Raw genomic sequence first — 13,138 nt, forward strand, 5'->3', positions numbered from 1 at the left:
AGTTTTTTGCACACACATTTGTAAGTCAGTAAATGCATTTTTTAAACTGGCTAAATACACATTTGATTTGCACTCACCGGCCACTTTATTAGGTACACTTGTTAGTAAAAGGTTGGACCCCCTTTTGCCTTCATAAGTGCCTTAATTCTTCATGGCATACTTTCAACAAGGTGTTGGTAACATTCCTCAGAGATTTTGCTGCACAACTATGATGAGAACCTCCTGTCCCACCACATCCCAAAGGTGCTCTGTTGGTTTGAGATCCGGTGCTGGAGGCCACTGGAGTACAGTGAACTGATTGTCATGTTCAAGAAACCATTTTGAGATGATATGAGCTTTGTGACATGGTGCATTATCCTGCTGGAAGTTACCATCAGAAGATGTTACACTGTGGTCATAAAGGGATGGACATGGTCAGCAACAATACTCAGGTAGGCTGTGACATTTAAACCATGCTCAGTTTGTACTAAGGGCCCAAAGTGTGCCAAGAAAGTATCCCCCACACCATTACACCACCAGCAGCAGCCTGAACCGTGCTTCCATGTTGTTTACACCAAATTCTGACCCTGACATCCGAATGTTGCAGCTAAAATCGAGACTCATCAGACCAGACAACGTTTTCCAATCTTCTGTTGTCCAGTTTTGGTGAGTCTGTGTGAACTGTAGTCTCAGGTTCCTGTTCTTAGCTGACAGGAGTGGCACCCAGTGTGGTCTTCTGCTGCTGGAGCCCATCTTCTTCAAGGTTGGACGTGTTTGCGTTCAGAGATAGTATTCTTCATTCCTTGGTTGTAACGAGTGGTTATTAGGGCTACGAGGCGATGCCCGAGGCTCTAGCCCCTACAGCATAGCTGGTCAAAGGTCTACTGCTCGGACATACTTTCTCCTAGACACTTCATAAACTTTAAAATGTAGACACAAGCCTTGTGTATTGGTGTATTAATTTCATTTTGATAAGTTTTATAGTTTTTGATCAATCACTGTTTAATGACCATGGTCTTTTTCATAAAAACTCATGCCAGAGTGTGTGATGTCACTACTTAGAGGGAGAGTGCATGTGTGAAATTGCCTGAAACTTTTCTCTTTCCACGCTCGTCCCAGAATTTACACACTAGACACAAGATTTTTCTACAGTTGTAGACAAACTTGTTCTGTCTCTCACAGTGTGCTCAGCAAAGCAGTGAGACGTACAGAATTTAAACTGTGAGCCTCTGTTCGTGGTCACATCGCTGTCTGCTCTCCATTCACTCCAATGCAAAGATTTTCTGAGAGAAGCAGAAGGGGCCCATGTTTTTAATGTGTGTATGTGTATCCAAAATATTTACTCTAGAAAGACTAAAAACATATCAAAGTCTTCAGGAAGGACTTATGACACCCACGGTCTGCTTGTTGTTCTGATAGGAGTTACCGTTTTGTAACAGTAAGCCCAAGACCAGCGAAAAGGGAGAAAATCCAGCTCTTCTCTCTGTCCCGGCTCCACGCGCCTCTGTCGTCATTGACGACCACCTTGGGTTGCCACGGCAACCCCTGACCCGCAGGCCAGAGCCACAGCTGAGACCAATTCATTAATCGGGGACTCCTCTGATGTCTCTGCTGTTAATACAGCTGATCCCTGTCTCTCATGCATTTATGTTACAACAATACACACCAACACACACTTTCCCACCCACACAGGTAACTTTGTTATCACAGTTACACACACACACGTGCGTGCAGGCGCGCCACATACATGCACACACAAACACACAGGTAACTTTGTTATTACAGTTACACACACACACGTGCGCATGTAAGCACGTCACACACATACACACACATACACACACATACACACACAAACACACAGGTAACTTTATGTTATTACAGTTACAGATACATACAGGGAGAGTACTCGGACGCACACATACACACGTGCGCATATGCGCACATTACTCTCTAACACAGACTAACTGTGCTAACCGTAAGCTAACTGTGCTAAATGTGGGTTAAGTGTGCTAAATGTAGGATAACTATGCTAACTGTAAGCTAACTGTGCTAAACTGTGCTGTGAGTTGAGTGTGCTAACTGTGGGTTAACTGTGCTAACCGTAAGTTAATTGTGCTAAATGTAGGCAAAGTGTGCTAACTCTCATGTTCATAGAGATGGTACCCGTGGCATTAGCCCCCGTAGCCCTTTAAAAGTTTCCCAGAGGGAATTTTATATTTTGAGTAACTGTTGCCTTTCTTTCATCTCCAACCAGTCTGCCCATTCTCCGCTGACCTCTCACATCAACAAGGCATTTTTGTCCACACAACTGCTGCTCACTGGATATTTTCTCTTTTTCAGAACATTCTCTGTAAACCCTAGAGATGATTGTGTGTGAAAATCCCAGTAGATCAGCAGCTTCTGAAATACTCAGACCAGCCCACCTGGCAACAATATACAACCATACCACGTTCAAAGTCACTTAAATCCCCTTTCTTCCCCATTCTGATGCTCAGTTTGAACGTCGGCAAGTTGTCTTGATCACCTCTTCATGTATAAATTCAATAAATTGCCTCCATGTGATTGACTGTCATAGCCATTTTTGTTAACAAGCAATTGAAAAGGTGTACCTCATAAAGGTGTACCTGATAGAGCGTATATTTGGCTGCAATTACTTTTTAAACAGCATTAGAAATGTTGTTTGTAAAGTTTGAACATACATTTTCTCCATGTTGTGATAAACTCTGAAGCTATAATATAGGTGTCACATGTACACATGACAGCAGTCATTATTCATTCAAACTTAAGATTTAATTTCATTTTTTTATTTAATATACCCTTCTTTATAGAGGGTGAGTTGCTGGAGCATGGCTTGTCACTTTGACTCAGACAGCAGACGAAGTGGTGTAGCAAGCTTTCAAATTTTATTTTCATGTGTAAATGTCTGTTACTGATTGTATTTTCTCATCCTTTTTGTTAATGAAGAAATGACAGAAAAAGCATTCACAAAGTAAGAAAACATTTATAGGTACATACAATATATTGATGTAATAAAACACAGCGTCACATGTTGATGGACCAGAGGGTCATCTCACAAACAGCCCATCCTCAAATCCCCTCAGGTCAAAGGAATTTGAAGAAAATTTTCAACAATGTCATGAAGTTATTTTTATTTTTTTGTCACCAGACTGTTAACTGCACAGTTTATGATTGAAAGAAAAAAAATGGCTAATCGGCTACTTTGTGCAGTCCCAAATTTAGACTTTCTTAAAGCAGCAAGACATTTATGTCTTTAATCCAAACAGATTTAGAGCCTTTTTTTACTCAAATCCAACTACTTTGTAAAAATATATCTTTATGTTTTCCGTTACTGTTGCGACCAAAAAACTGATCAATTCTAAAACACTTTGAGGAGACGTACGGACCCAAGAGATATGTGTGATGGTGGCTTCTGCTGTGAATTCCTGGTCTGTGAAACGACAGTGCACGTCAGATGGGTAAATGTGAGATGAAGCGTACTGTACACCGACAGAGACAGAATGCATTTACAGTTTACAGTGTGTGAACCACATGTGAATTTTACCACTCTGCCGCAGGCACAATGAAAAACAACCAGAAAAACACTGAGTTTGTTCACTTATTTGAAGAAACCGAGGCACCAAACGAATAAACTGTTGAACTTGTTGGACTCAAAAACTAAAACAAAAGCCCTTCAGAGATTGATAATCATTTCCACTTTTTGAATGATGATTAAAAACTGGAATGTTTTCAGATAGGATACATCTGTCACTGGCTTTTCAATCCCTCACAGACTTATTGATATTTTGGTTTTCAGCAGTGCCGACATGACGCAGTGGTAAAAACACATTGTCTAAACAGAGTCTGTGACAAGAACAAACAGAAGACCTCAATGTTCACACAACACATCCAACCCATCGTTACCCACAACCCCAAACCTTTAAAAACTCTACGCAAACTTTTATTATTGCTGCTTATTCATGGCACAAATAATGGAAACAATACACCATATTTTTCATACTATTATGTTCTTGTTTGCCATGCAAGCTGACTACAGTACTGCTGCTATATTAGCTTATAATACACAGAGCGACAAAATAATTCAGAACAGAGCAGGTTGGTGTGCCAGACTAGCGTCTATAGCTGGTGAGTAGATACAAAAGGGTTATTATTGTTATCACACAAAATAATGGTAATGATAGTATTAGCAATATTTATAATTAAAACAAAAACAAAAACACATTCTCAGGGCATCACAAATGTAATGAACCAAAGGGGGGCAAACGTGATGTTTTAAATAATTTAAACATTTCTGACATTCATTCCTTCGTATGTGTTTTTTTTCTTTTTATGTACAGTAAATATTTATATTTGTATAGAAGAAGTAGTGCTTCATTTCTAGAAATACAAATGAAAAAACACAAACGGGCTGCATTCAGTGAATGCTGTGCAAATAACATCTTTTTTTCTTTACATCAAACCTCTGAACTTTATCGTCCCAGCAAAACAAGCACCATCTCGTATTCTTCACAAACACGAACAAGTTCAACTCTTAGTCTCAGTCATGGCTTCGAGTTGAAACCTTCACAACTGCAGTCGACTTAAAATCAGTCTTATCTGCATACAGCAAACAAAACACACGAGTAGCGACCACACCAGCCGAGAAGATTCTGATAATAGAAAAACACGTCACGTTAACTGAAACTTCTTTGTCCCATATTTTAAATCACACTGTGACAGTTTCACTTGTATCTGTTAAAAGATAACATGGCCTTAAAGGAGAAACATGGAGAGGGGGAGCTTCTTGGCATGTACTAAACCAAAAGAATCTGACTTTTGCCTCATCATTTGACCCGCCAGCAGGAAATCAAACTTCACTGGATCTGCAGATCTGGCTCACCATGGATGTGTCCTGCTTCACTGTGCAAAAACTTGTTAACTCACGCTAACAAGACCTTCGGAAACGACACTGCATTTAAAAATCAGTGCTGGCAGTGTTGGCACCTCACTGATACAACCAAACGTCCGCTAACTGCCCAGCACTCATCACTTTTGCATCTCCTAGAATACTGCCTGCAGCCTTCGTGCTTTTGGACTCATCTGAAGAAGCAACATGAACCAGATACTGGCTTGTTTCTTCAGTATTTATCACTCATAAACCATCAGAACCTGCCACGCAGCAAACTGACCAGAAGACAACTGATGAAAGATGTCAGCTAGTGCAGAAAATTCAAAATGATTTCTGCAGCAACCACCTATGTAATAAAATGTAAATGTGAATACAAATGTTTCCAGGGAACATCTTCTGTCCAATGCTGCCTTTAAGCCGACGCTCAGCCTCCAACTTAAATGCACCACTTTTTTCCTAGGATGCTCAAAGAAGACCTGACTCGGTTATTTTCCAAAGGAGGAAAACTGTCCTGAATGCAAACAAAAAGAACAAAAAGGAAAATCAGAATCATTTACGATTAGTAAGATTATTTTCCCCCCCCATTTTCAGTTAGTAGTTGTTTTTTATTCCAGAAAATGTCTTTCTCTTTAAAACAAGAATACACTCACAAACTTGTTATTTCAACTCTGTGAATGCATTTTAAAATCAGTCAGATGTCAGTGCATCCAGGGTGTGAGAATGTTAAGTTATTGTTAAAATTAAAATGAGTTCACTCATAACAAGGTGGAGAGGGACGAGTCTGAAAATAAAACTTTGAGACGGTCCAAATGAAGAAGAGTCTTGGGGTAGTGCATGTAAAATACCAGTCCTTGAGCTGTCCAATACGAATTCACAGAAAGTTTGTTTGTTTTTACCCCGTCACAAAAACAGGAAAGAGACATGAGACACGAGTGCAAAGTCTTAAGTCAGAGTCGGTGAGACGATGATGAAGATGAAGACAAACACAGTGATTATTCCTTTTCTGTGTTTTTAAACTGCTGCTATGCTCACAATGATATGCAGTCTTGACTGAGGCAGCAGGAAATAGCTGTAGCTCAAGGAAGTGACTTTATGTTGTGGTGGTGCTGCATTCACTTCATGGGAAAAGATCTGTAAAAAGTTTAGTTAAAATACTTTGTGAAATTTGGCAAATAACCCCAGTATGGCTACATTTATTTTGGACAAAGAGGAAAGCTGTAGTTTCATACAGCCAATGAATTTTTATTTACCGTAAATTAAACCACTGAATTCATTTTTTGATCAAAATTCAGTTTCAAAGTTAAGCCCATTTATTCCCTTTCACCCTAAAAAGTTTGGCAAATTAAACTGGAAACTGGGGTCAAATTTGTGTCTGTTCATGACTGAACCGTCTAGTTTTAATCAATTGCAACCCCAGGATTGATCGTTTTTGTTATGAGATTATGTTTGGAAATCCCAGAGGATTCTGAGCACTGCTGAAGGCCTGTGACTATGTATCTAAAGCCTACTTCTTTCCCCATGACGTGAGCAGCACAGCAGGAGGAGGTCATGAAGGTCATGTGATCGTTTGGAGGAGTGCTGTTGTTTGCGTTGAAGTCTCCCAGGTGTGAGGGAGTCTGATAAACATCCTGGCTTTGCTGCAGTGATGGTGGATCTGAGGAGAGGTCTAGATGGATTTGGAGGAATCCTGTTTGCTGATGAGGACTTCCAGGAGGCGTAGCTTGGCCTTGATCCTCTTGTACTCTCGATACTCCTCCTGCATCTGCACCCGGTCCTCCTTCTGAACGTTTCTGTAGCGGATGACAGACACAGACAGATGTGAGAAAAGGTTTTTCCATTAGCCCGGGTCAGTCCATGGAAAAACCCCATTCTATTTGTTTTCACTTTCATGTCCCAGTGAGCTGATGTGTCCTTGGTAGATTAACTTGTCTGAGGTTGAAATAACAGTGAACAGCTCAGTTAAAAAAATAAAAAAGTCTTTTTTCAGCCCTCAGAACTTTTGTTACTCCAGTGTGAATCTCTGTGGAGTTCAGCGTCTCCGCTTTGTTTCCATTTGTTTTAAATATCAGAACTGTGTTATAGATGAAGCTCCGCTCCAGCTGCTGTTGTTTCTCACTGAAAGGTTTGTTCTACTACCTACCTTCCATTATGTTGATAGAAGTCGTCCTCAAACTCTCGGATGGTCTTCCTTAGTTTCTTTTTCTCTGCTCTGGCCTTCCACAGCTGTTCCAGCAGCTCCGGCCTGGAGCATGATGGGAAACATAAGGATGCTGTTACAATGCAATAATGATGACTAATAGCACAGTGCTGCTTGAAGTTAAGATGTGTGTAGTTTGCTCTTTATTTTCCCGACTCCGTCCCCAGTGAACTGTCCTGGACGTACCAACCTGAACTGCTTACTCTGACATGCTCAACAGCATCACAAATAAAATGAGATTATTTGTCAAAGGAAATGTGGCTGAAAAGTAGATTTATCCTACATTACAGGTGAATGTCTGTGATGATCCTGTCATCCAGCTCTATCCAGGGAAACTGGACTTAATTTAGGTTTCATCTCATCATCTAAGGGCTTCCTCTGGTTCTGAACTTGTGTTCAGTCCAGTTACCTCTGGCTTAGATAAAGGTGTTTACTCTACTGGGATGTCTGTGTACATTTATTTGTCAAGGACCAAAACAATTGTTGCTAATGGTGCGTTCAGACTAAAAAAATATGGCAAACTGAGCCCTACATTGGTGACACGAGGCCCTGCTGTCTGAGTGTTTGTGCTCTTACATGGACGAGGCGTTGGAGCTGGACAGCCGCAGGTCCAGCGCCAGCCTCCCCGACCCCTCCTCCATCTTGTCACTCTGTCTGTCAGATTGGTTCTGGCTCCTCATGGCGTCGACGGCCATGATGACCTCAGAGCTCTGCATTTCTCCTCCGCTGCTCTCCGCATCTTCCTCCTCTTCTTCCTCCTCCTCCCTCTCCTCTTCTTCTCCTCCTTTCCGCTCCTCCTCCTCCTCCTCTTTGATCTCCTCCCAGAAATGAGCAGTTTCCCCTTCGATGATTGGCTGGAGGGTTTGACTCCGTCTCTTGCTAGTTGGGGATACCTGGAAAAGAGCGAAAGGTTTCCACGTTATAGCTATTATAGCATTAAAGCTTTACTTCTGTGAACCAAAGATGCGAGTTTCCTAACCAATCACAGCTGCTTATTGGTGTGTGTGTGTGTGTGTGTGTACTCACAGTGATAGGAGTGATGCTGACTCTGGTGAGCATCTGTTTGACCAATCTGTAGCGATCGTAGAGAGGCTTCACCACCAGGCGCTCCTCTCTGGTCACCTAGAAGGGAGAGAAAACCAATTATGAGATGTTTGAATGTCTCTCATCAGTCAGTTTCACAGAGCCACTGAAACCTCTGCAGGATTCAGGATGTGGGTGAACTTACGGGTCGACCATGCAGCCCTTCATAGTGCAGCAGATTCTTCTGAAGGACCGTCTTCTCACAGGATAACTGCTCCTTGGTCATCTTCTACAGAGGCAGGGAAGAAACTGTTAATCATCTGGTAACTGCATTAAGCTGAAACATGACATGAGGTAGTTTAATGACAGAATGTTCAACCTGACATTTAACCAGAATTTTAAGGTGTAATTCATTGAAAAGTCTCTCATCCTCTGTTTTATGATCAATGCTGCTGACACAGCTGTTAATGTGTTTAATCACAGATGGTGAGACATTTTACCACGTGTCGTCTTCCACATCTCACCTTGATATCATCAGGCCAGCCGTCCTCCTGCCTCTTCCCTTTGACCCTGGGCTCGATCAGCTCCAGTGTTTCCTCCCTGGTGGGACGAGGACCTTTGACCTCCCCAGCTGCTTCAAAAGCACCTTGATCCAGCGTAGAGCCAAAGCTCTTGGGCAAAGTGTTGCTACGAGGACGAGTCTGAGGGCCGAGCTCGCTCTCCGCACGGTGTTTGGCATCTGGGGAAGGAAGAATACAGCGATGAGGAGATGACGGTGGGAAAATCAAATCTAAGGGAAAGAGAAAGAAAGGAAGCACATAAACGTCTCTCACTGGACAATCGGACATGCAGGAACTCATTAAGAGAGCTGCGTTGGTTACAAATAAAGAGAAAGAAGAACATGCCTCAACAACACACTCTGAACAAAAAAACTCATTAACACACTCAGTAATAACCCAAATACAAAACAGAAAAATATCAGTGAAATCATATTGCTGCCCCCACAGTATTGTAGTAGTTCTGGATATGATGTGATCCTGCAAATACTTTAAATTGGCCCAATACAAGAAAACAGTGTGATTTTCTTGTATAGGTGATAGTTTTACTGTAAATATAAAAAGTTTCACGTCACATTAAAACGTTTTTATGTCCTGTCAGCAATGAGTCCTTCTCTAACCATGTGGAAACATGTCGTTTCAACAAAAGATACACCAAAACAAGGAAGCAAGATGTTCTCACAAAGCCGCCTCATCAGGACTGTCAGTAGTGTTTGCAATGTCTACTTACTGAGGGGTTTGTACTTACTGAGGTGAAACGGTCTAGAGCTCAGGCTTGAGTAGGGGTGCAGCGGGGGGGTGAGTGTGTGGTGGGGAGGTGAGCATATAGAGGAGGAGGAGGAAGGGGAGGAGGAGGAGGAGGAGGAGGAGGAGGAGGGAGCATGGTGGCGTCTGTGTGAATGGAGCAAAGCCTGGTGCCTCAGCGTGCTTCTGGGTAAAAGGTGGTGCTGGCGTCCTGGTTGGCCGATCAGTCAATCAATCAATCAATCAGTCGTTGGGCGATAAGGAGGAGGAAGGAGGAAAGTGGAGAGCGGGTGCTCGCGTTATTGGTTTTCAGTTTTGATTTGAAACATGAGTGAAATGTTTTGGCCACAGCGTTCTCCAAAAAGGAGAGCCGTCACCTCGTACAGAGGTGGTGAACGAGAGAGAGGCCTGGGCTTTGTTTAGTGTGGTGAAACAATACAAACAGACACATTTAAGGTGGTGTGTGGGCTTGTTTACAAGGAATGAATACAAGTGCATGAAAGAATGAAAAGCTGCAACAAATTCTGTTCAACATATGATTTGTTTATATATATTTTGTTATTCTTTTGTTTTGGATATTTTTATGTATAAACTGCTTCACCAGACTGAACTCACCCTGCAGGTAATGAATGTGGGTTCACAAGGACGCACCAGCACATTAGAGGGCGGGAGTCACGCATGTGAGAGCCACGTCAACCCCGAACATGCGCATGTCGTGCTTATGTTTGTTAGACCAGCATACATGCGAGGTTACAGGGGTCAAAGGTCAACCTGTCCAGCACGGAGCAGGATGACACACAGACACTCTAACCCAGCACACACAAATGTCACCAGCCGGAGAAAGATCGAGAGGGTTTACCTTTAATCTGCCTGCGGATCTTGGTCAGATCGGTCATCCATTTGAGGACTTTGGGGTTAGCTGCCTTGTCTGCATGAGAGGGCTGCAGAAAAAGGACGAGAGAAACCAGCATCACTTGGTGTGTCAGAGAAAAGGTCACAACAATGCAATGCAGAGTTCACAGCAGCAATTTAGGCACACAACCGATATAGACGGTGCTCAGAAAGACTTACAGTATGTTCAGTCCACCATAAACTAAACTGACTGTGCCTTTGGAGGTTCATGGCCATAACTTTAAGTGGCCGTTAAGAAGCTGTTAAAGTTTATTAGCAATTTCAGAATAAAGATGCTTTAATGTCCATTATCAAAAAAAGGTTGTGCACGCTGTTAGTAGGTGAAAATAAGTCATCGCCATAATAAATGTAATCGTGGTGTATAAAACGTGTTGATGCTTCTGCACTATTTAGAAATGAGTTCATGTTTGTGTCCTTCTGTATTAATGCAGCAAACCGACTCTTTTTCTTTTTACCTTATAGTTTCTCTCCTTCTCAAATTGCTCTTCAAACTGTTTAATTTTCTTCTTCAGATGCTGAAGCTTCTTGGTGAGCTGGTGGGTCACTGAATCTCCTCCTCTCATCGCCTCTTTGGAGCCCACAGATGCCCGCCTCGGCCTGAACACACACAAGCGTGAACGAGCTGCCGTAAAACTGGAGATGTGTTTGCAAACTTTAAAATCTGGATGTGCACCAATCGTTACCTCTGTGCTTTGGTGGGCGAGGTGGCATCCAGGTCCTGCTGGAGAAATCGTTGGGCACTGTGCGCTCCAAAATCGAGGAAGCGTCGTGCCAGGAGGTGAGGGTGGGAGCGGGAGGAAGAAGGGGAGTCATCGTGCCCTCCACCCCCCTCTTCCTCCTCACCGTCCTCCTCTAGGGGCAGCAGGGGGAGAGGAACCATGCGACCAGCTAAGGGGGACAGCTGCGCCTCTCCGCTCTCGTTGTCGTCATGCCAGGATTTGAAAGCTGGGACAGGGTCTGGAAAGGGGAGGAATAAAAGACGAGGGAGAGGAAGTCAACAGAGGTCAGGAGTAAAGAGAGAGAAAAAACTAAGAGTACAGAGTCACAGGGAAAAAGATGAAGAGCGGGGTTATGAAAAAGATTGATTAGAAAAGCAGAGTAGAAAGTGTAATCAGAGGGAAAGGAGTCTTGATCAATCTGCCTAGAGACCCTGCAGCTGAAGAGGATAGATGAACAGAGCACACGCAGTTACCTTACTGATTAAATCTGATGGACGAGTGTTTCGCATGCAGGAATTCATTCATAACTAGTTTCATACACGTACATTTTAAAACCATCCTAACACAGGCCTGTGTCCACAGCAGCAAGCAATCATCCAAAAACAAGTGAGAAAGGATGAAAGGAGGGATCAGTAGACTGGTGGGCGGGCGTGTTCATATGAAACCACTCACCTTGGCCTTCCTTTTGCAGGTGCATACATGAGAAGTCGATGGGAGGGAGGTGAAGATGGGAGGGGGGTGATGCTGTTTGGATGGGAGGAGGAAGAGGAGGAGAGGAAGAGGGGGAAACAGCAGAGGGACAGGGAGACAGGGAGAGAGGTCGAAGAGAAGAGGAGCACTGAGGTCAGTCATTCATAACCAGCATTCACACTATAACCGACCGTTTCTTCAGTCATACTGGATATTTAACAGGATCATGGGGAATGAAGGACAATGAAACTATAAAGTTTGATGAATTGACAAAATTTTGAGAGGCAATTAAAAAATGCATAAGACAGATATATTCAGATTCAGTTTGGGAGAGTTTTCTTAAATTAAACATGCAGAGAGACTCGAGTCTCACAGTCTGGCAGAAAAAGAAAAAAAAGAGTTGTTCCATGACAGTTTAAACCCTGGATGAGTCAGATGCTATTTTTTCTCATTCTGAAACTATATATTTTATGGCTTGTGGGGCTGGTATACCTGAGGCGAGATGACACATACCTTCCCACTGGCTGTCAGGGAAAAGCTGGAGGTGTGGACTGTGACCAGAGTTCAGTTGGCATGGCGATGGGTGGTTCCTGTTGGTCTCACTGGTGTTGGCGTTCTGATCACAGCAGCAAGGACTGGAGTCCTGGACGAACAAAGAGAGAGAGAGAGGGATTAGTGAAAGGAGGAGTAAATGGACACCAACAATTTAACATAAAGGTATAAATGTGGGAATAACGTGCAGATGGAGGATGAAATATGAAGACATGAATTGGAAGGGAGTGAAATAAGGAACATGCAACACACAGGGAGGTAATAACTTGTGTTTTTACACTGATATATTCCTACATTCTGCTACTTACACAGGTTATGGTGACAGTCTGCTCCATCGTCACAAGGGGCTGATTGTTCTGCCTGGAAACAAGGATTAGACATTTTCATTCATTTCTATTTCAGCTTCAACTGGGAGTGAAATCAACGCTTTGTCTGAGGAACATTTCATATTTTGTTTTACGCTGGCACATGTTTAATCCAACAGTTAATGCTACCTGAACCATTTTTACAATTAACAAGGTGTGACACCGCACAACTGCACGAGAATAAAATGTGAGTCAATGAGGTTGTTTGAGAGATTGAGATTAAGATGTGTTTCTGTGTTTCTGATGCAGAGTAGAATGAGCTCTGGCTGAAGTGGTTTGTAAACATAAGGAGTCTGATGCACTGATGCATGTGCAAGAATATCACAGCCTCCTGCTCCTATTACAGATGTTGTAAAAAGACTGAAGCAAACAGCTCACTTGGCAGTGTTAAGGTTGTTCTCATCATCATCAGCCTCATCCACAGCCTCCGCATCCAGGTCCATTCTCGAGCTTTCCTCCAGGGCAGGGGAGTCCACCGAAATCTGAGGGAA

The 13,138-nt window shown here is 42.8% G+C and overlaps 1 protein-coding gene across 6 annotated transcripts in view; it reads right to left on the minus strand.

The window, feature by feature from the left end:
- Positions 1-2,863: 2,863 nt before the first annotated feature.
- Positions 2,864-13,138, minus strand: part of fam13b (family with sequence similarity 13 member B) — a 59,552-nt gene continuing 49,277 nt past the window's right edge. For 3 of the 6 annotated variants that reach the window (XM_047585892.1, XM_047585891.1, XM_047585889.1), the window contains 14 exons: positions 13,026-13,129; positions 12,591-12,642; positions 12,244-12,373; positions 11,713-11,784; positions 11,005-11,278; positions 10,777-10,918; positions 10,269-10,350; positions 9,414-9,620; positions 8,633-8,898; positions 8,314-8,397; positions 8,112-8,207; positions 7,662-7,978; positions 7,029-7,130; positions 2,864-6,678 (listed from right to left, as the gene is read on the minus strand). In XM_047585892.1, coding sequence (XP_047441848.1) covers positions 6,555-6,678; positions 7,029-7,130; positions 7,662-7,978; positions 8,112-8,207; positions 8,314-8,397; positions 8,633-8,898; positions 9,414-9,620; positions 10,269-10,350; positions 10,777-10,918; positions 11,005-11,278; positions 11,713-11,784; positions 12,244-12,373; positions 12,591-12,642; positions 13,026-13,129 — 2,052 coding nt within the window. In that variant the 3' untranslated portion in view covers positions 2,864-6,554. The remainder of the gene's footprint in view (positions 6,679-7,028; positions 7,131-7,661; positions 7,979-8,111; positions 8,208-8,313; positions 8,398-8,632; positions 8,899-9,413; positions 9,621-10,268; positions 10,351-10,776; positions 10,919-11,004; positions 11,279-11,712; positions 11,785-12,243; positions 12,374-12,590; positions 12,643-13,025; positions 13,130-13,138) is intronic. The other 3 variants (XM_047585893.1, XM_047585894.1, XM_047585895.1) reach the window with 3 other exon arrangements.

Source organism: Mugil cephalus, chromosome 5 (genome assembly GCF_022458985.1).
Source record: "Mugil cephalus isolate CIBA_MC_2020 chromosome 5, CIBA_Mcephalus_1.1, whole genome shotgun sequence".
In the NCBI taxonomy this organism is placed as follows: domain Eukaryota; kingdom Metazoa; phylum Chordata; class Actinopteri; order Mugiliformes; family Mugilidae; genus Mugil; species Mugil cephalus.